Here is a 21,585-nt window from a genome sequence, read left to right as displayed (position 1 = left end):
TTGGTATATATTGGGTATAAAAATGAACATCAGTTTATACAACTGTATTGACTACCTGTGAGTGCTAGGAGGATAAAGGGTAAGCATTAGATGGAACAAGGTGTGACCTCCCTCATCTATAAATTTGGGATAATAATACTTATAGTACCTCCTTTACAAGCCTGTATGTTGCAAAATGTTTTGTAATCCTTAAAGAGGTTTAGAATTCTAGAAATCTGACTTATTTCTTTGTCTAGGAGATAGGATCACCTATCTTTCCAAGCCTGGCCAAATCCCCTCTTCTTCTGGGAAGTAATTCCTGATTACACTGTATACTACAGGATTTAAAACTGGAAGGGACCTTAAACATCATATTGCCCTGAACCTTCTTTTTGTAAGAAAGGAAATTGAGCCCCAGAGATAGAAAGGTCTTACAACTAGCTAGTGACTGATGTGGAGTTGGTCCCCAGATCTTCTGGGTCCAAGTCCAGTGTTTTTGATGTTTTGAACAACAAACTTCTTCACTTGGCTCTTCCTGACCCCTCTTTCTTTGATTGCCCGAATGACACTTACCAGCTGTACCCTACAATCTAGCACTTTGACCCTACTCTGTCTTGTTTACTTCTGTTTTTTTAATGTCAACATCAGCTAAATGCAAAGTTCCTTGAGGAGTGACTTGCTTCTCCTTGTCTTGTAGATGTGCAAGGTATATCTAGTTGTAGATGCTCTATAAATACTTGATAATAGCCTAATTGAATCTGACCATCCTTCTGTTTCCAGGCAAAGGTATGTAGTCAAAACTCACTGAATGGATCAAATTGAGCCCTGCCAAAGAAGAGATTCTACAGCCTTCCTTAGCAGTGTGTTTCACCGGCTGAAAAATCTGCCTTGTAGCTAATTAAAATTTCTCATATAGTTTTAATCCATTCTAGCCTCATTTTCCAATAATAACAATGATGATAATAATAAATAGCATTTATATAGTGCTTTCAGGTCTGCAAAGCACTTTTTACTTAGCTCTTTTTATCTTTCCTGAAATCCGGTGAATTTGGTACTTTTGTTATCCTGCAGTCTTCCTGGGGAAAGTTTGGTGATGTGAAGCGCAGCATGATGTAGTTAGAGAAGAAGGCACACCAATCTGATGATGAGTCTGGAGACCTGAGTTCTAGCACCGTCTACTGGGTTCCTTTGGAGAAAGGGGAAAGGAAGTCGAATATGACTCTCAGGTTACAAACCTGGATCTCATGGTGGGTGGTGGTGCTCCCAGCAAAGAAAGGGATGTTTGAAGGAGGCGGAGATTTATAAAGGAAGATGATGAGTTCAGTTGCATACTCTTGAGTCTCAGTTTCCCCATCTTTAAAAAAGTGAGGCAGTACCTGCTCTGCTTCCCTCTCAGGGCCTTGTTAAGGCTCAGATGGGACCATATCTTAGGCACATAGGATTTAGATTGGCAAGAGATCTTAGAGATCATTTCATCTGACCTCCTCATTTTACAGATAAAGTAACTGAAGTTCAGAGGGGGAAGTGATTTTTCTGAGCTTCCACAGGTAGTAAGTAAAAGAGTGAAGGTTTGAACTTAGGATGTCTGACTCCAAACCTAGGCTTTTCTGTTCCGCTATGCTCCACTGCCCTTCATGGCATATTGAATTGAGAAGATAGGTAGTGTATAAAGGGTGAACGGGGGGGAGGGGGAGGGAATGAAATGCAAGAAGATCTCTTAGAAGGCTGTTATAATGATCCAGATGAGATGAGGTAAGTATCTCAAGTAAGGTGGTTTCAGTGAGAACTGAGAGAACCAGTGACATTCCTTTGGCTAAAGCATGAAAAACGATGCATATAGAGAAAATCATTCCATATCATAATTTCAGGGTTAGGAGGGAGCAGGCCCAATGAGACTTTGACCTCACAGTGGGGATTTTGGCCCAGTTGGTTTGTCCATTTTAATCTGGTCCCTGAGGAATGTGAGAGTCTTGTACTGGGCTTACCTTCTGATGGACTTGCAAATGACATTTCTTTAAAAAAACAGTTGTTTCAATAACATTTGTCCCAGTCAGCCTTAATTCTGTCATCTTCAACTCTTTTCAGTTCCTGATTCTTTTTTTTTTTCATTGAAGTTGGACCTGAAAACAAATAAGAGTTTATTTGTTTTGGTTTCGTTTCCCTCCCTGGACAGTCAAGTTGCTGTATGTGGGAGCTGCTGGGTGTTTTCATTCCGTCCACTTCCTTCCCTTATCCTTCTTTCTTAGTTCCAGCTGATGGGATGACTTGGCCAACGCAAGCACAAATCTAATTGAGAAATCTCGCCTCCTCCTCACCCACTTGTAGAGAACCTGCCAGGATGTCTAGATGACTTCTTTCTAGAAAAACATTTCACAGACTTTTCCAAATAGAGTGGTTAGGCAACCACCTCAATACACCCAATCCAGGCAGCGCATTGCAGCTAGCTAGGTAGTGTGGTGGATAGAGTGCTGGCCCTGAAAGTCAGGAAGATTCATCTTCCTGAGTTCAAATCTGGCTTCAGACACTTACTGAGCAAGTCACTTAACTCTGTTTGCCTCAGGTTCCTCATCTGCAAAATGAGCTGGAGAAGAAAATGGCAGACTACTCCAGTGTCTCTGCCAAGAAAAGCCCAAATGGGGTCATGAAGAGTTAGACTTGACTAAAACCACTGAAAAACAACAAGAAAACAAACACATATATACATACATACATATACACCCATCCTAGGCACTTGAGAGATAGGGACTGAAAGGAAGGAGTTGTCTGGTTAGGAGCACTAGGCTAGAAGTCCTGATACCTGGCTTCTACCAGTACTAATATTAACTCTATCACATTTTAAGGTTTGTGAAATGCTTTTCTCACAGTAGCTGAGATATAGGCGATACGTTATTCCCATTTTATGGAGGAGAAAACTGAGGTCATAGGAGTCGAGTGATTGCTCAAGGTCACACGGCTGTAAATGCGAGAGCTGGGATTCTGACTCAGGTTTCTTGTTCAAGTGCAACCTTCTTTTCACTAATATCATGCCCTGCTATTGACTGCTAGCCAACTGCATGACCTTGGGCAAGTTACTTAACGTTTTTTCAGAAACATCTCTTAGACTGCTAGAATAGAAGGGATTTCAAGGATCATCTAGTCCAATCCCCACATTTTATGGATTGGGGAAATTGTGGCCCTTTCTGGGCCTCAATTTCTTGTTATAATTAATTATCTCTAGCATTTATATAGTACTTCAGGATTTGCAAAGTGCTTTACAAGTATCGTCTGAATCCAGCAGCCCTGGGAGGTAGGTGTTATTATTATCCATATTTTAGAGATGAGTAAACTGAAGTAGACAGCAGTTAAGTGACTTGGCCAGGGTCACACAGCTAGTAAGTGCCTGAGGCTGGATTTTAATTCAGATTTTCTTGACTCTAAGTTCAACTCTATGTACTGTGCCATTATGATCAAAAAGTGTTCTATTTGAAGTGTTATATACTGTGAGGCGCAGTTCAACCTCTCACTAGCTCTCTTATGTTGGACCCATCCCTTCACTTCTTCATATCTTAGCTGTCTCATTTATGAAGTGGAGATACAACATCTGCTTGGCCTACCACAAGGTTTGGGGGAGAATCAAACGATTCTGTGAAAGTGCTTTTAAAGTGAGTATCAAGTGTTACACAGAATACCTGGTCATAGGTATGCTATCTTCAGCAGATGACTTCGCTTCAGTAGATGACAATTCTACCACTCCTGTGTGGGAAACTTTTAGGAGCCATCACTAAAAACCTTCATCACATGGTCATTTTTATTTCTTTTTAAAATAATTATATTTGTTTTTATTTTTCCTCCTTTTTTCCTTTTCCAATTTATTGTGAGGATAAGATAGGGTAATATAATTGAAAACATTTTGAAATTACAAAATATCATCAATATGAAGGAAAGAAAGGGAGAGGAAAGTGCTGGAGCTGGCATCAAGAAAGCCTTGGTTGAAATCCCCCCTTAGCAGCTATATGACTGGGGGGAGGGAAAGAACAAGTCATTAAATGTCTTTCAGGTGCAGGAAAATGAGAATGTTGAACTCCATGGCCTCCAATATCCTATTCAGCTATAAATGTGTGGTCCTATGAGAGGACCAGATTGGAGTCAATTTGGTACTGTGGAAAGAAAAATCATTTTGGAGTCAGAGAACCTGAATTTGAATCCTCCCTTTAAAATTTCCTGCTTGTGTGGTCTTGGACAAATCACTTAACTGCCTTAACACTCAATTTCCTTATATATAAGGAGATCAGGTGGTCTCTGGGGTCCCTTCTAGCTCTAAATCTATGATCCTATGAATTTTGCCAAATCTTCCCAAAGAGAAATGGGTTTACAGTCATCTTATATGTAGGCTATTTGTTGTTTGAGCATGTGTATATTGAGGGGTGGGGAAGGAGAGGAGGACTAGAGTGAAAGCCATAGCCCTGGGTTATGGAATCTAGGTGTTTGACTTTCAGGGAGGGAGACCTTCCTGAGCTGCTGGGGTGTTGGAAGCAAAGACCGTCGAAGCATCATAGAGCATCAAAGTGAGGAGGAGACGGCTAAACGGTCGAGGGGAAGGTGATGGATTTTGAGGGTAGTTCTTGTGATGGACACTTGGATCCCAGGTTTGTGGTTATTTAACTGAGAATCTTCATCTTGCTGTTCCTGGCTCGGCCACCAGGTTGGGATGTGGGGCTTCCCACCTACATGGGCAGAATGAGAGTTGGACAATTATCCAGCAAGTTTGATTAGTGTAGACAGTTGAAATAACACATTTAGATGATTAAAAATACCGAAGGAAGCCAACCAATTCTTTTCTCTCCATCCATTAACATTGAGTTTTGAGTAGGGGCAGAGGGGGCAAGTGGTGGATGTGGATGTTGAGCGTGAATTAATCTGATCCTTTGTTTTTGCTTGTTTTGCGAGATTGAAGCTAATTTAACTTGACTGAGTGACTTTTGGAAAGGATTTAACTTCCTGTAAGAGTAATAGTCTTTCCTTTTGCCTTGCCTCTTGGACTTGTCGCGCTCATTCTGCTCTCCCCATTTTACAGATGGGAACCCATGACCCAAGGAAATGGAGGGACAACAGGGAATAGGGGCCAGGTCTTGAGCTAATTAAGTCAACAATCCAGGCATTAGTTACAAGGGAGTAATGCATGTACATTGTATTCATGTTGTTTCTCAATGAGTTAGAGCTTGATGCTAATAATGAGATGAGAAGAACTTACACTTATGTAGTGCTCTTGAGTGGTGGGGTCCAGACCTCTGATTTCATATGCACTGGAATCTCCTATCACAGAAACTCCCTGCCCCAATGTAGATCAGTAACTCCTCTCTGACTTAATATTCTTAGAGGGTTCTCAGGGATGTTGTTGTTGGTCAGTCATTCAGTCATGTCTGACTCTTCATGACCCCATTGGGGTTTTCTTGGCAAAGATACTGGAGTGGCTTGCTGTTTCCTTCTCCAGATTATTTTACAGATGAGGAAACCAAGGCAAACAGGATTAAGTGACTTGCTCCAAGGTCACATAGCTAGTAAGTATCTGAGACAAGGTCTTCCTGACACCAGACCCAGTGCTCTAGCCACTGTGCCACCTAGCTGTCCCTGTTCCCCCAGATACTGTGAAATTAAGTGACTTCGCCAGGGTCACGTAGACAGTGTTAGAAGTGTGTCCTGAACCTAGATTTTCCTGACCTCCCAGAATGACTCCTTCTTCTCTATCCTAAATAGCCTTTCTCTTGCCAAAGTTACAATTATCCCTATCTACACATGATGAAACTGGGATGGAGAAACATGGACTGTTCTTACCCCAAGATTACCTGGGTCTGATAGAGGTATATAGTCACACATATATTCATAATATGTATGTGCACACATATTTCTATACACACCTTACACAGTGAATAGTTTTAGTGAAAAACACAGAGAATATAAAATTTATATTCAGGGATACATGTGGTCTTCTTGGCTCCAAAGTCAGTTTTTATTTGACTGCACTCCACGTGACACTGTCTGTAACATTAAATATATTTTTATGCATCTATATTTTGTCTATGCTTGTGATTTCATTGGTGAAAGGAACCCCTGTCATAGAAGACAAAGAACTGGTCTATGCATCAGGAAGACAGGGGCTCAAGGTTCACTTCTAACACACACTGGCAGGCGTGTGCTGGAGCCAGCTCTGGAAGCCAGTTGTTAAATTTTCAGCATGAACATTTACACTTTAGAAATCAGCAAACACTACAAATCAGAGATTGACTTATTGTTTTGTTAATTGTTTAGACTTTTAAAAGTCGTGCAAAAATGTTAATAATGTAGATTAAATTTAAAAGTATGTCTTGTGTACATCCCCCACCCTACCCCAAGAGCCGCTTGTTAAACATTTATTAACATATACCTGCATATGAGGCCTTGCAAGATCAATTAATTTCTTAGTGTCTCAAGCAAATCTTTAAGACTACAAGTTGATGATCTGAGTTGGTAAAGAGTGTTTTTTCATGAAGGAATTGCTGTATTGAAATTACATGTTGAAACAAACAAGAAATGTAAAGTGTGTGTGTGTGTGTGTGCGTGTGTGTGTGTGTGTGTGTGTGTGTGTGTGTGTGTGTGTGTTAGTCTGGGTTTGTAATTTCAGTGGTATAGGAAACTACCAGTGATGAAACTCCCCTCTATCCACATATCTTGGCAACTATTCTGCAATTTTCAATCTTAGAGAGTTGTATAGAGGACATGGAGTGGTAAAGAGACTTGCCCAGGGTCACCCAGTAGGTAGATTTGAATACTCAAGAGCTGGAAGCATAAAACAGTCAAACGACCTATTGCACTCATTATCCTCAGAAAATAAAGCCCTTTGTAGGATTGCTGAACAGATTCTTTGCATTCACCTTGAACTGGCACTGTTGCAGCAATTTACGGCCGTTATCATGGCAAGTTGGCAGGTTCTAGATCTCTTGGCCAGGCAGGGCATGACTTGATTTCTCCAGCTGCAGGACAATTCTTTTGGCAGTCATCCTGTGAGAAGCACCCAGTTATGGAAGTCACCTCCCACTGGGAGGCTGGTTTCTGGCTCTTGTATTTATGAGGTATCTCCAGGGCTGGTTCTCAGTTCTCAGGATCATTAATCTATGACTGGTGCTTAGTAAACGAAGCTGAAACATGAGGCAGCCAATAAGTAGGAAGTCTAAGGACCCCTGCCTCAGGCAAATCTGGGTGAGCACATGTCCCACAGCCATGTGCTTCTGCTATAAGTCACCATTGCTGCTGGACCAAGGAAGGGTGAAAGGAATCCCCTCCTCCCCTTTGCTGTATATATTCATATACTCCTTTTAGGAGGCCAAGGAAAATAAAACCTAGAAAGAGGGAAGGGTCAAAAAGATCAAGGCTATTTGTTTTTATTCTAGCTATTTTCCCTTAAAAGTTCCCACCATTGAATATTTTCTTGTAATGTACATACGTACATAAATACATACATAATGCATATACATACAAACACACACACATATACATATATACATGTGTGCATACACATATATACATATGCAGGCATACCTTAGAGGTATTATGGGTTTGGTTCCAGATCCCTGCAATAAAGGGAATATTGCAATAAAGCAAGTCTCGTGAATTTTTTGGTTTCCCAGTGCACATAAAAGTTATGTTTATATTATACTGTAGTCTATTAAATGTACAATAGTATTATGTAAAAAAATGTACCTACCTTAATTAAAAATATTTTATTGCTAAAAAAAATAGCTAACCATCATCTGACCCTTCAGAGAGTTGAAGTTGTGATCTTTTTGCCAGTAGAGTCTTGCCTTAATGTTGTTGGCTGCTGACTCATAAGGGTGGTGGTTGCTGAAGGTTGGGGTGGTTGTGGTAATTTCTTAAAATAAGACAACAATGATGTTTGTCACATCGATTGACTCTTCCTTTTACTTGAACATTTAGAAGCCATTAGAGCAGCCATTCATTAATTGGCCCAGTTTTAATATTGTTATGTCTTAGCGAATAGGGAGGCCCAAGGACAGGGAGAGAGATGGGGAGCGATGGGATGGTCAGAACACTCACAACATTTATTGATTAAGTTTCCTGTCTTATATGGGAGTGGAGTATGGCAGCCGAAAGCAATTATACTAGTAACATCAAAGATCGTGGATTACAGATCACCATAACATAATACATAATAATAATAAGTATATAAAAATGAAAACATCTGAAATAATTTGAGAATTACCAAAATGTGACAGAAATACAATGCAAACACATGCTGCTGAAAAAAATGGCACCAATGGACTTGCTCAATGCAGGATTGTCACAAACCTTCAATATCTGCAAAGCTCAATAAAATGAGGTATGCCTGTGTATACGCAAACATGCGTACATAGATACATACACTTATCCACATATGTATACATGGAATAAATCAGAATACGTAGTAAGCACCTGCTATGTGCCTGAGTACTAGGAATCCAAAGAAAAGCAACTTTGTGTTACAAACCTCTCCACCAGGACTTCACAGTCTAGTGAGGAGATGACATACAAAAAGTTCAGACAAACTGTTTATAAATTGTAAACAAAGAGAAGCCACTTGAATCAAGGGGTTTGGAAAAGGCTCATTGGATAAGGTAGGGTTTTAGCTGGGGGAGCCAAGAGGCAGAGGGGAGGAGGAAGAACATTCTAGGGATGAGGGACAGCCAGTAAAAATGAATCAATAGATGTACTGACCTTGTCTGTGACACCATGAGTCTAAAGTCTGTGGCTGAGTGCAAGCAATCCCCGTTACTAGGGGAAAAAATTCACAATGCACAATTTACTGTTAGGATGTCAGTAGTGTTATTCCTTATTGGCATAGATTTATTTTACTTCTGGGGGATTTGATACAGGGTAGAGGGGCAGATTAAAAATGTTTATGGGCTGAGACAGCAGGAATATTGTCTAATTTTGAAGCTTGTTCCTCCTCCCTAGCTCACATGTTTTCTGTACTTTACCATATCACAACTTTTTCCAGTTATCTCTTTTTTTGAACTTTTAGTTCCTTTTTCCTTAAATTAGTAAAAGTGAAACTTTGGATTTTCCAGAATCTTAGTTGTTAGATGACTGGAATCTTGATTCATTTCCACTCCTTTCCTTCTCTTTTTTCAACCCTTCCTTCCTTTTAGAAACCCAGCCCCCCCCAGATAGTGGGGTTCACTGGAGGTTGAGCCAAGCAGAGGCTAAAGAGAAGGAAGTCTTTTTACTTTACCTTGCTAGTCCTCAGTCTTGAGTCAAACTTCTCCCCACCCCACTTTCTACATTACAACTCTAGAAATGCCCATCAAGCATTGGGCTCTTACCTTATCAAGCCACAAAACTATGCTGCCGGTATCCACAACAAACTCTACACTACCTAAACTCAACTGGATCCTCTTTATTGTATAGCATTCTCTTCATTCATTGATGATTGACTGCTGATCACGTTCCCCACAGTGTCTGTTATAAATCTCTCCACAAGCCTCCACTTCCACATCCTTCTTTTTCAACAGATGACCCTGTTTCCTATTTTATTCAAAAGATTGAGTCTATCTGAAGTGAACTACTTCCTCTCTATCCTCATAACTCCAAACCTCTCTAACTTCTCCCCATCCTTTCTTTTGCTTCAGTTTCAGGAGATGAGAAGGTCCTTCTTACCAAGGCTAACCTCTCTGCCTTGCCAAAGCTACCCCTGACCCTATCCGATCCAATGCAAAGTCCTGTTGAGTTTGCATCCACAATGTCTCTTGCATCCATTCTCTCCACTCTATTCACATTGCTGCCACCCTAGTTCACTTCATTATCACCTTTTGCCCTACTATTGTGATGGCCTACTTATATGTCTCCCCACTTCCATTTTGTCCTTTTTTTAATCTTTCTTTCCTATGCCTGCCAAAATAATCTTCTATATGCTTTGGTCTCACTATATCCCTGCTTACAATCCTTCAGTGGATCCTTTGACTTGTATTTGAGATAGGATGAAACGCAAATTCCTTAACCTGGTATTTAAGGTCAGCACAATCTGATTCCAACCAACCTCTCTAGCCTTATTTCAGACTCCTCTCTTTCATAAACTCTAAATTCCAGTCAGCTATTCATCTCATACTCTCATAGGCACCGAATTTTAAAGTTCAAAGGGTCTTCAGTATCCATCTCATCTAACCTAAACAATAATCCCTCTGCTTCTTACATCATAAATGGTCATCCAGTCTTTTCCTGAAGACCTGAAATTCTTTTTTATATGAAGTCTAAATATGCCTTTTTGCCATGTCCACTCTGCGCAAATGATACAATTCTAATCCCTCTTCCACGTGATAGGCCTTCAAGGCCTTGAAGATAGCTGTCATGTCTCCTACCTCTGTACATATCAGCAGGCCATAGCCATGCCTCCTCTTCACCTCTGCACGTAGAATTCCTTCACTCCCTTCAAGGACTATCTCTGGTGCTACCTTTGCCATGAAGTTTTAGCTTCTCTCATCAGTTGAAAGTGTTCTCTCCTTCCTCCATATTTCTTGTTGTACTTAGTTTGTATCTCATCTTTGCTCCTATCACATTTTGTCATGCATCCTGTTTATTTGTGTCCATGTCTTAGTCTTCTTTGGGTTATAATCATGTTGGCTGGGTAGGATCTGTGTGATTTAACTTTGTAACCTGCTGAGCGCAGTATCTGGCACATAATTGATGCTTAATAAATATTTGTTGAGTTGATTTAGGTGAAGCTTTCTTTCTTCTACCTACTTTCCTATCAGCCTTTTGAACGCTGCATCTCAATCTGGATAGTCCTGTAGAACCCATATCCTACCAGAAGATGTGGCTTTTCATTGGCAAGAATATTCTAAGTTGGGGAGTAGATGGAGAGAGAGGTCAAATGAAGATGATTCATTCTTCTCATGGAGACCAAACCTGGTAAAAATGTGTGAAGTATTTTATTTTAAGAACCATCATAATCTAGGTAATGGGTGAAGCCAAATGTATAAGCCTGGGGTTCTGAAGATAAAAGTCTTCACTTAGTCTGATTGCTGATGCATCTGAGCAATCTAAGCATTGTTTTACCTCTGGAGCTATCCAGAGTACTGGATTGTCTCTGCCTGAATCAAAGTATTTCTTAACCCTGGATTGTCTCTGCCTGAATCAAAGTATTTCTTGACCCAGGACACCTATTTCTGTGCCTGATCTTTATTCCTGCTCACCTTGAACCCTACCTTGGTGGTTTCATCCATTCCTGATGTCAGTCTCTTGCTCCCATCCATGTCCTGACTGATCTCAACTGAGCTCTGTCAACAGCTTTATGACATGACCAGTGCTAGCACAGTTCCTTGCCTGGGTGGGCTGCATAACATATTCTTCCCTTTAAACTCCATCTCTGTCTTTATCTTCAAACTATGTGAATGTCCTTCTAGGATTCAAGAACAGCAAGACTTGTGGTAAGATTTTTGCATGGAAGGAAGTTGGGAGGCCATAGCATTGGGCTCTCTGTGAAAATAAATTCAATCCAAAAGAGATTTCTAACCACCAAAGAAGATGGACTTATCATTAAAGAGTTAACTGTGGTTCTTGGAGAGAATATTGAATTTAGAAAGGAATACTTGAGTTAAAATCCTGCATTTGCCACTTACTACCCAGGTTGCCTTGGGTAGTATTACTACCCATTTAACTTCCCCGACCTCTGTTTCTTCATGTGCAAAATGAGAGTATGATCACTTCAAAGGTGCCTTCAGGACCTAAATCTTTAGTTATATGAATTGACCTCCATTAAAAACATTAATTAATACTATTCATCCTACTATGTGCAAGTCACTGCGTGAGGTGCTAGGGAGGAAAGATAAAAATGAAGCCAACTCTACATTACAGGAGTTCATAGTCTAACTAGCTGGTATGACATATATACAGATTAATGAATACAAAGTATTTGAGAGTGAGTATTGGGTAGGATCAAGCCCAAAAGAAGAGGGAGGATAGCAACTGAGCTGAGCCTTGAAGGGAGCTATCTAGGGATTCTAAAGCACTGACTGCATCAGAATGGAGTATTTGAATATTTAACTGAGTTGGATTATTAGAATTTAGTAAAGCAGCAGTTGATTTGTTTGACTTTAGGGTGTCTTAGAACTTATTACCTGATTATCTTCCCAAATTTCCCTTTCCAAGCATTTCTGATATTAAAATTTTTTTTCTTCTTAAAAAGCAGGGAGTGTTATATGCCAGCCTTCTTCCAAATTGAGAGGAAGGAGGTATTCCTACCTTTCACCCAGTGATCCTTACTCTGTGTTATCTATGACAGTTCTCATTTGGAAGGGCCAGAATTAAGGTTGGATGTGTCTAAGTAAAATATTATTGGCTCTTGCAAGGCTGCAAGTCCTGGTATCTATCTGGATAAACTCTGGAGATTCCGGGGTAAGTGAAGTAGGGAACAAAAGAAAACTTGTACAGATTCCTCGCACCCCAGCCCCAGTCTGTACTATTTCTAATTTCTCTAATGAGGGCCCCAGGATCTAACTACATCTAGTTTCTTGAGGTGAAAACTTTGCAGTATTAGAAAGAGGTTACAAAATGTTCTCAGCTTGCTGCCTGATTTAGGCTCTACGCAGTCATGTGGTTGAAATAAAGACCCCATTCTCTAAATATAAATATCTTTTCTATGATTGTCCTGTTTCCTTCTCTGAGCAAAGCTGAGTCCTGGGAGGAGAGTGATAGGCTCCTGTTTCAGTCAACCAACTAACACTTACTCAACAACTATAATGTCACCAGCCAGCCCTGGTTTTGAATCCCAGGTATCCTTAGAAAGACCAAGAAGCTGAAACATCAGAAGGCTAATGTTTGCTATCTGAATAGCCTTGCTCACTGTCCTATTCCTTCTTTCGGTAAACCACCTGACTAGGATTTCTTTTCCTTTGTCTAGAAGCAAGGTATTGCTTGAGGGGAAGGGCCAACCTTCCTTTTACTCATGAAAGCACCAATCCTGGACTACTTTGGTAAACTTTGGAAAGATCCCTCTGGGAGGATTCCAGAGTAATCACCTTGCTCCCACCCTTACCTCTAGAACAGGATTGTATATCCTAGCGGGGAAAGGATGTTTCTCTCCTGTGGCCCATCTCCTTTAGAGGGAAAGAGTGAGCCTTTGCAAAAGTAGGGAGAATAGTAGCAAGAGATAACAAGTGAGTTGGTAAAAAACAATCTGAGAACACAGTTACCACCCAAAGCTGCTCTCTCTTGCTTATGTTTTCATCTTCCTGAGCTCTGTGGTATTACACCACTGATATGGATGGTTGGGAAGCAACAATCATTTCTGTGTTTGGGCTTGCCATATTGCTCAAATGATGTGGTCAGTATGGAAGTGTCTGGTCCTTAACTCAGGCCAGCTTACGGTATTTTATCCATTGTGTTGTGGAAAATACCCATTCCCACTCTCCCTCTCCCCAATGCCTGTTAATTACTATTAATAACTGCTTATGTTAATAACTGTTTATGTTAATAACTGTTCTGGCAGAAGACTTTCCCCTTCAATGAAATATACATAGGAAGGAAAAGATAGAAATTCCTTTTAATGGGCAGTATAGGGTTTGAAGCCTGTGATTTGTCATGTTAACCTAAATGCAGTCCAGGGTTGGAGGGAAGCACTGTTTGGTGATGGCAGATTTGGGAAGAGGGGAGTTTTGGGTACTTTGATGAAAAGAATTAGGCTTTAAGTGCTCTAACATTAAAGCTTAGTGTGGGAACAGAGAACTGTAGTCTGTGTGTTCCAGAAGTCCAAGAAAGTTATTCAAGTCAGTTACTTGACTGAATTGTCAAAATTCTTGAGGGAACAGGTTTATCTTCACCTTAGAGACATGCACTTCTCAATCTCTTTTCTCCTTCAGTAGGTGTATCTACATATTGCATATGATTTTGGTAGGTTGACTGAATGCTGAGACTCCTTTGTATCTGTGAATTAGATCTGAGTTCTTATCCTGGCCCTGATACTGGACAAGACTGGACAGATTTCTCCTTCTGTACCTCCTTCTTCACCCCACCCACCCCCAAAAAAGGAGAGCTCCAGAGAGAGGGGAAGAAACTTCAATGATTTCTAAAGCACCTACCATTTCTAAAATTCTGTGATTGTGTATGTCACTGAGTAAATAAACACTGGTCATTTGTGTGCAAACAGCATCATGGATAAAGTTAGAAAAGGGGCTGGACTTGAAGTTAGGAGATCTGTAGTGGAAAAAGCATTGAACTTGGGGTTGTAGGACCTGAGTTTCAATTCTGCCCCTTTCTCCCACTTGTTCCTTATGTGACCTTGACCAGTCACTTTAACATTTCTGGGCCTCCAATTCCTATAAAAGGAGGATGTTTAAGTAGATGGTATCTGAGGTCCCTCCCAGCTGTATATCTATGATCCTGTGATTAGGATATGCTGCTGTGTGATCATGGGCAGATACTTTTCCCCCTTGTGAGCCTTCATTTTTTATCTATAAAATGGGGCTATTGTAGGAAAATGCCTTATAAATCTTCAAGCACTGTGTAGATGTGACCCATTGTTACCATTCTTTTTCCTGCCCCTACTCTCTTCCCCTCTTCTTCCTTCTTCCTTTTATTATTATGGGTTAGGATCTCCTGAATGGGAGAGGAGGATGAAGGGAAGAGAGGACACTTAGTAGATTGCCACCTCCTGATAACCAATTAGAGGACAGAAAGTAGGAGAAGCGATCATAAGTAGCCAGCCCCATGCCAGCTTGCAGATCTCCCTGAGTTCTGCCTTTAGCCAGACTGCTGGGCTTACTGGGTTCTCATTGAAATACTTCATCTGCAGAGCTCTTTGTGACAGGATAGATCCCATTCTGGGGAAGGCTGGGCCCCTCGGCTCTGAACTGCAGTTAGCATGCTCTGTCCGTGTGTGCTCCGAGTCCACAGCAAGCCCCTGGCTCAAGCAATGTGAGCTGATCTGCCTTCCTTTTTCCCCCCATTGCCCCTGCCAGTTATCTTATTATTGAAGAGACCAATTTGGACTCTGGTTTTGCTGGAGGGAAGAAAACCTGTTCACTTGCACAGTAGTCAAATATAACAATGCCTCTTGGAGGGGGTTGTTACTACTTTTTCTCATCAGTGATCCTATAGAGAATGATGTATTTATACCTTTAAAAAAAAGAAAGGGGAAATAAGAGAATGGAGTTATGTGTGGTGGTGGTGATGGTGATGGTGTTGGGCAGGTGGGAAATTTACAGGACAAATGGTAGCAGCTGCATGAAAATGCATTCATGGCCAAATGACCAGGCTATTTGTCCCACAGTTCCCTTGCTGTGCAGAGATGTAGTTGTGATATCTCCAATGTATGGCGTGTCTGCATGTGGGGTGAGGAATCAAGAAAGTCTGTAATGATATGCTCTGTAGACCTCTCCAACCAGCCAGAGATTTTCTTTCTCTCTTTCTCTCCTCTGCTTCTTTTTTTATGGCATAGTACAGTGGAAAGAAAGAAAGTCAGAAGACCTGGGTCCAACACCCAGCTCTACCACTTTCTAACTGTCTGATCTTGGACAAGTCACTTCCTTCCTTTGCACCTCCGTTTCCTCATTTGTACAATGAAGGAGGTGGGTTAGATGAACTCTGAGGTTCCTTCCAACTTTAAATCTATGATCCTCTGATTCTTGACCTTATCCAAGGACAGAACTGTTGTGTGTACTTGCTGTGTAATTCCCATTGCCTGCCTTCACTTTTCTCCTCTGTAAAATGAGGGAGTTGGACCAGATCAGGGGTGCCAAACACTCAGGGCATTAGCATGAACCAAAGTCAAATGCAATTGGGAACTATTGCACAAAATAAAGATATAGTAGGAGATAGATAATGCTAACATATATTTTTTCTAAGTCAATATGTGGCCCGGGATCCTTACGTATGGTTTAGTGGCCCCATTTCTATTTGAATTTGACAACCTTGGACTAGAAGTAGTCTCTTTTAGTTCTAACATTCTATGATTTCAAGACGTGAAACAAAATGAAGGGACGAGTCAGACTAGAGCAGAGGTAATGGGCTTGGGAAACAGGGAACTTCAGATTTCATAGGAAGTAAGCCTTAAAGGGATCTAAGGATTCCAAAAGTTGGAGATAAGGCTTCTTTTTTTATGGCATGGTACAGTGGAAAGAATGATTGATTTGATTGATATGAAACAGAGAAGAAGAGAATTCATGGTAAGTCCAAAGGATGGGTTTTAGGAGGAGTGGTGCAGAATAAGAGACTGAAGGTGAGAGGTTATGATGAGAGAGAAGAATTTCAGAATTCTGGATCATTGAGGTAGCACAGTTATGAGAGCTGGTCAGATCAAGGGCATAACCATCATTATGGATAACGGTGAGGTGGAATAAAGATGTAGCTTATGGAAATCAAGGAAGTTGACAAAGGCAGGAGTTGGAGTGAAAAGGAAGGCTATTCCTCCTGGAGAAAGGGGGGGAATAACCTGGAGATCAATAGATCTGTAGACAAAGTTCTTGGACAGGGTAATATAGATGGATGGAGTGAACTTCACAGAAGAAGTCACTGATTGATGGTGGCAAATGAATGCTCTGAAAGTAGTGGTGAAGAGAAAGGAGTATGCCTTCTTCTCTTAGCCAAACGTGTGGAGTGAGACATGGAAAGAAGGAGCACCAATATTGGGGAGGGCAGTCAGGGATGCAGGATCTCATGGAAAGACCCAACTTTCTGTTAACATAAGAAGATGGAAAGAGTATTAAGTAAAGAGATCCAGTATGGAGGGGGAGTTTGTTCACAAAGGAATCAGTGTCAGAGGGCACAATGAGGAGGCTATAGATTGTGGAAAGATAGGACTGGGGTGAGATGAGAGTGAGGGAGAGGTAGGAGGGAGGAAAGGATTTTTATCTCTGAGGTGCTAACTCTGAATAATAATAACTCTATGTAGCACTTTAAGAATTTCAAAGCACTTTACATATATTATCTCATTTAATCCTCACAACAACCCTGTGATGCAGATGCTGTTATCATTCCATTTTTTGATGAAGAAATGATATTGAATTTACTTGCCCAAGGTTATACAGCTAGTAAGTATCTAGATTTGAACTCAGGTCTTCCTGACTCCATGTCCAACACTCTTTTCCCTATGCCAACAGTGAAGTCCACATCATTGGAGATATTCACAAAGAAACATGGGGACTGCCTGTCTAGTTATACTATCAAGCTGATATCTGCATTGAATAGTAGGTTGCACTAAATGACCCTGAGAATCCCTTCACACTCTGGCATTCTATTATGATTCTTATATTATTTTGTACCTTAAACTTAACCTTGAGTGGGGAGAGAGTGGGCCCTGGGTGGTGTGGTGTACAATATTTTTAGCCTGCACACGTGTTTAAATTTAAAGGTCTTTAAATCTGAAAAATACAGAGTATGCACATTTTTTGCTTAAACAAAGTTCCATTTTACAAAGTCCATACACCCAGTTTTAATATTATTACATACCCCAAACTGGGATTAATTCCAGAGCCAGAGCTTTATTACATTGTATAATGTTTCTCCCATATTCTCATATTCCGTGGCTTCCAGTCAGCTTCATCTTAGATGCTGGGTGCCTGGTGTGGCATGAAACCTAGCAAAATGCTCTGGGTGTATTGGAGCAGCCCATCTTCTTCTAAGGCTGTCCCTTATGTCTTTTATGTTGCTCATCCCTGACCTGTAAGGTATTCAGTCATTCAGTCAGCCAGCATTTGTTAAGGATTTACTATGTACCTTTGACACTACATATCAAAGTGCCAAGCATACCAAAAAAAAAAAAAAAAAAAGGCAAAAATCATGGTCCCTGCCCTCAAGGAGCTTCCATTGTGAAGGGGAGAAACAACTTGTAAGTCACTAGATACTGTATAGAGTAGATGAAGGTAATCTGATGGGGAAATTCTTTGCCTCTTAGGAAACTAGAAAGGAGGTAGGATTAGAGATATCTTGAAGGAAGCCAGGGAAACTGTTCAGTTTTAGCCATGCGGTTTGCCAGTGGGTTGAACTGGGTCAGGTTGAGGTGGTGGTGTCAGTAATATTCTAGCTTTGTAGAGCTATTGGAATGGAAATGATTGGTCTCTGAATCATGGCAGCCAAGTCATCATTTTCTGTTCTACCTGTACTTCATACTGTGATATCTTCCAAGATACCAGTCCCAGAAATCAGCTTAGGTCTACTGTTTTATCTTTATTTGTTTTCATAATTAGTTTACTAGCTCCAGAAGGCAAGGGAGCATACCATATCTATGCTTTCTGTACTATCTATCTAGTGTAGATATATATCTCTATATAGTATAATAGTATATAGCACATATACTAGAGATATAGTATGTAGCATTATACTATATATATAATACATATATTATACTATATATAATGCTATATACTATATCTCTAGTATATGTACTTACACTAGGTAGAAATATATATCTCTTAACCTTTATTAATTTTGCATATATGCATATATGTACATATTGACTGGCTAGTAGAACATAAACTCCTAGAGAGCAAGGATTCTTTAGATATTTTGTTTGTTTGTTTTGGTATCTCCAGCTTCTAGTAGTCCGAATGCTTGGCACATAGCATGTCCTTAAATTTTTGTTTGCTGATTTTCACCCTTTCTAGTTCAATTGTATATAAATACTCCATGACTTTATTCTTTTCCTGGCAGGGTCTTCCTTACCTCATCCCCTCTCTCTGTTTACCTGTATGTATTCAGAATTCACAAGTGCTCTTTCTCTTCTCTTTCAGTTGAAGAGGGGGAATCCTCCGACTTCACACTCACCTGGGACTCCTCAGTGACTCCATCAGGTAACTAATTTGGGGGCTGGTGTGGTGGGTACCCATTGGCTAGCCAGGTTAACATAAAGCCACCAAGCTGGTTATAGAAAATGTATTCCATGTGTCACATTCCTTTCTCCAACCCAGGACTACCCACTGCAACACAATTTTTATATCAGTTCCATATGGTCAATAAAATCTATTACATACAGAGACTAATATACTCTTATCCTCCAGAGAGCCATTTTTTCTTCTTGTGGGCACACTGAAATGGGTAGTGATTTCTTCAGTGAGACTGCTTTGAAGTTGCCTGCATCGGGCATCATTGCACATTCATTCCAATCTAATTACATAAAAGCTACTTTAATAGGAATTTTAAACTCCAATCTAAATCAGAATACATATATTTCCCTTTCCACAAGGAACTGCACCATACTGTCAGGCTGGGTGGATTCAAGCTTGTATCCTTGGGGTGAGGTATCAGGGAGAAGCTCATAGACACTCACCAGATTGCTTCTGCTGTGTGTGTGTGTGTGTGTGTGTGTGTGAGAGAGAGAGACAGAGACAGAGACAGAGACAGAGAGACAGAGACAGAGACAGAGACAGAGAGAGAAGTAGCATGATCTGTTAATCAGTCAAACAAACATTTATTAAGCACGCATTATGTACCGGGTAATGTGCTAGGCACTGAACGTATAAAGATAAAAATGAGATAGCCCTTTCCCTCAAGAAGACTGTATTCTACTACATAAGCAAATGTAGGAGATCTGTCTATCTATCTATCTATCTATCTATCTATCTATCTATCTATCTATCTATCTATCTATCTGTGTCTATCTATCCCTCCATTCACCCATCTATCTCTATCCATCTATCTGTCTCTATCTGTCCATCTCTATCTATCATCTTTGTATGTGTGTGTCTGCATGTATGCATATGTATATGGATCTATCTAACATCTAGCTATCTTTTATCAATCCGTCTACCATTTATGCATGCAGGCATGGGTGAATCTATCAAACATCTTTATTTCTAGTGTAAACATATACATACTTATTACATATCTAGCATGTATGTGCATTCATATGAATGTATACATATATATGCATATACATTTGTATGTACTTGGGATTCAGGAAGCCCAAGTCCTATTTCCGGTTTGGTCACTTACTACTTATGACCCTGGGAAAGTTCCTTTGCCTTTCTGGGCTACCGTTTCCTCCTTTGTGTGATGATGTGATCGGCCTGAGATGATCCCTGAGATCTGGTTCTGCTCTACCCTTCTAGGATTTTAGGCTTCCAACTTGCCAACAGGGATCTAGAATGATAAAGAATCTGTTGGATAAGTATTGAAAGCTTCACACAACATTTGGAGGGAGTCAGCTGGATCCTCCAACTGGATTCACTTGAATGGAGGAAGCTCCTTATTGTCTGATTTCTCATCCTGCTGCCTATGAGATGTATTTTCTTGGTGCAGTTATTTGGCAGGTTCTGGAGTAGCTTGAGACCTGCTCACAAGATGCTTGTCCTCTCTAATCCACATGTTGCCTGATGAAACATGCGTGATGTTTTTCCAGAGGTAAATTGATGGTGTGGAGTTACAGATTTGGGGTCAGAAGATGTGGGCTTGATTCCTGTCTTTACTTTCTGATATCAGGCAAGTCCTTTACCCTCTCTAGGCCTTAATTTCTTCATTTATAAAATGAGATTGGAGTAGGTGGTCTCAGAAGTCCTTCTCTTCTGTCTCTAAAGCTATGAGTCTTAGACAGAAGTAGCCTTTTAAGTCATTCAGGGGGGATTGGTTCAGTCCTATGGTAGCAGGAACCATGTTGACCCTATTGAGTTTCTGAGAACTCTTTATTTTTCTTATTCTTCCATTTCAAGTGGATGGAAAGGTCCTTATTGACACAATGTTAAGATTAGAGATTCAAAGTGGAGGGCATGGTTTTGAATGTTGGGATAGGAGTGGGAAATTCTGATGAGGGTCTTTGTGTCGAGAGCTCACATTGCATGAAAAATAACTAGAACTCTTGTTGATGGTTTGAACTTAGTCCTTGGAAAAAGGGTAGGGACAGTACCAATATCAGGAATCTCCAATTATACAAAAAGTATGTTCCTGAATTGGAGTAAAGAATCTTATGCCCTTGAGGAGATGTTGGTGACTGTATTGAAAAAGGTTCTTTTCTTTGCAGTCCTTTTGATCCTCCATCTTGCCTGAGTTGGTTGGGTTTTAAATATGATGATAGTGATTTGGGAAATTAAATGAGGGTAAGGATAGCTTCATTTATTGGTTTTACTAGTCCTAGTACAGCCAAACAGCCTAGGGTATGGTTTTGTGTGATGCTCCAGAGAGTGGAAAACTTCTCTTACTTGGGGTTTTGATAGTTGCATGTGCTTACAGAAGCAGGATTCAGCTCTTAGAACATGCTGTAGTTTGAGCTGTGAAGATCTGGTGGCATACTTTCTATTAATTAATTAATAACCCTGAGTTCCTTGATTGCAGCAAGCCTTGCAAATCTGAAGTAGCACCAGCTTCCTAGCTGGATGGATGATGATGATAAAATATCCTGTTCAATATGTTGGACTGAGGAGACCAGGGGACAGCATGGGTGAGGGGAGTGTCTTCATATGAAATAAATGGCCCAGCAGCAAGGCTTAGCAGAAGAAACTAGGAGCTGAACGTGGCAAAAGGTGACCCAGGATGGATCAGTTTGTCATACAACTGTGGTAAGATGGGGTAACAAAAAACCAGGGTCAGATGTGGAGTAAAACTGTAGATCTACAAACAGTGGTGAGTGGTGAGGGTAGAAGTGGTGGTGGATATTTCCGTTTGAATCAGACTAGTTTT

General features: G+C 40.6%; 1 protein-coding gene across 3 annotated transcripts in view; it reads left to right on the top strand.

The window, feature by feature from the left end:
• ZNF423 (zinc finger protein 423) overlaps nucleotides 1–21,585 on the top strand; it is a 417,541-nt gene that overhangs the window by 64,095 nt on the left and 331,861 nt on the right. For all 3 annotated transcript variants that reach the window (XM_072632160.1, XM_072632164.1, XM_072632159.1), the window contains exon 2: nucleotides 18,708–18,767. In XM_072632160.1, the coding sequence (XP_072488261.1) occupies nucleotides 18,708–18,767 (60 nt within the window). The remainder of the gene's footprint in view (nucleotides 1–18,707; nucleotides 18,768–21,585) is intronic.

Source organism: Notamacropus eugenii, chromosome 1 (genome assembly GCF_028372415.1).
Source record: "Notamacropus eugenii isolate mMacEug1 chromosome 1, mMacEug1.pri_v2, whole genome shotgun sequence".
Classification (NCBI taxonomy): domain Eukaryota; kingdom Metazoa; phylum Chordata; class Mammalia; order Diprotodontia; family Macropodidae; genus Notamacropus; species Notamacropus eugenii.
The sequence above is the reverse complement of the archived record's forward strand: the minus strand, read 5'-3'. Positions and strand labels throughout refer to the sequence as shown.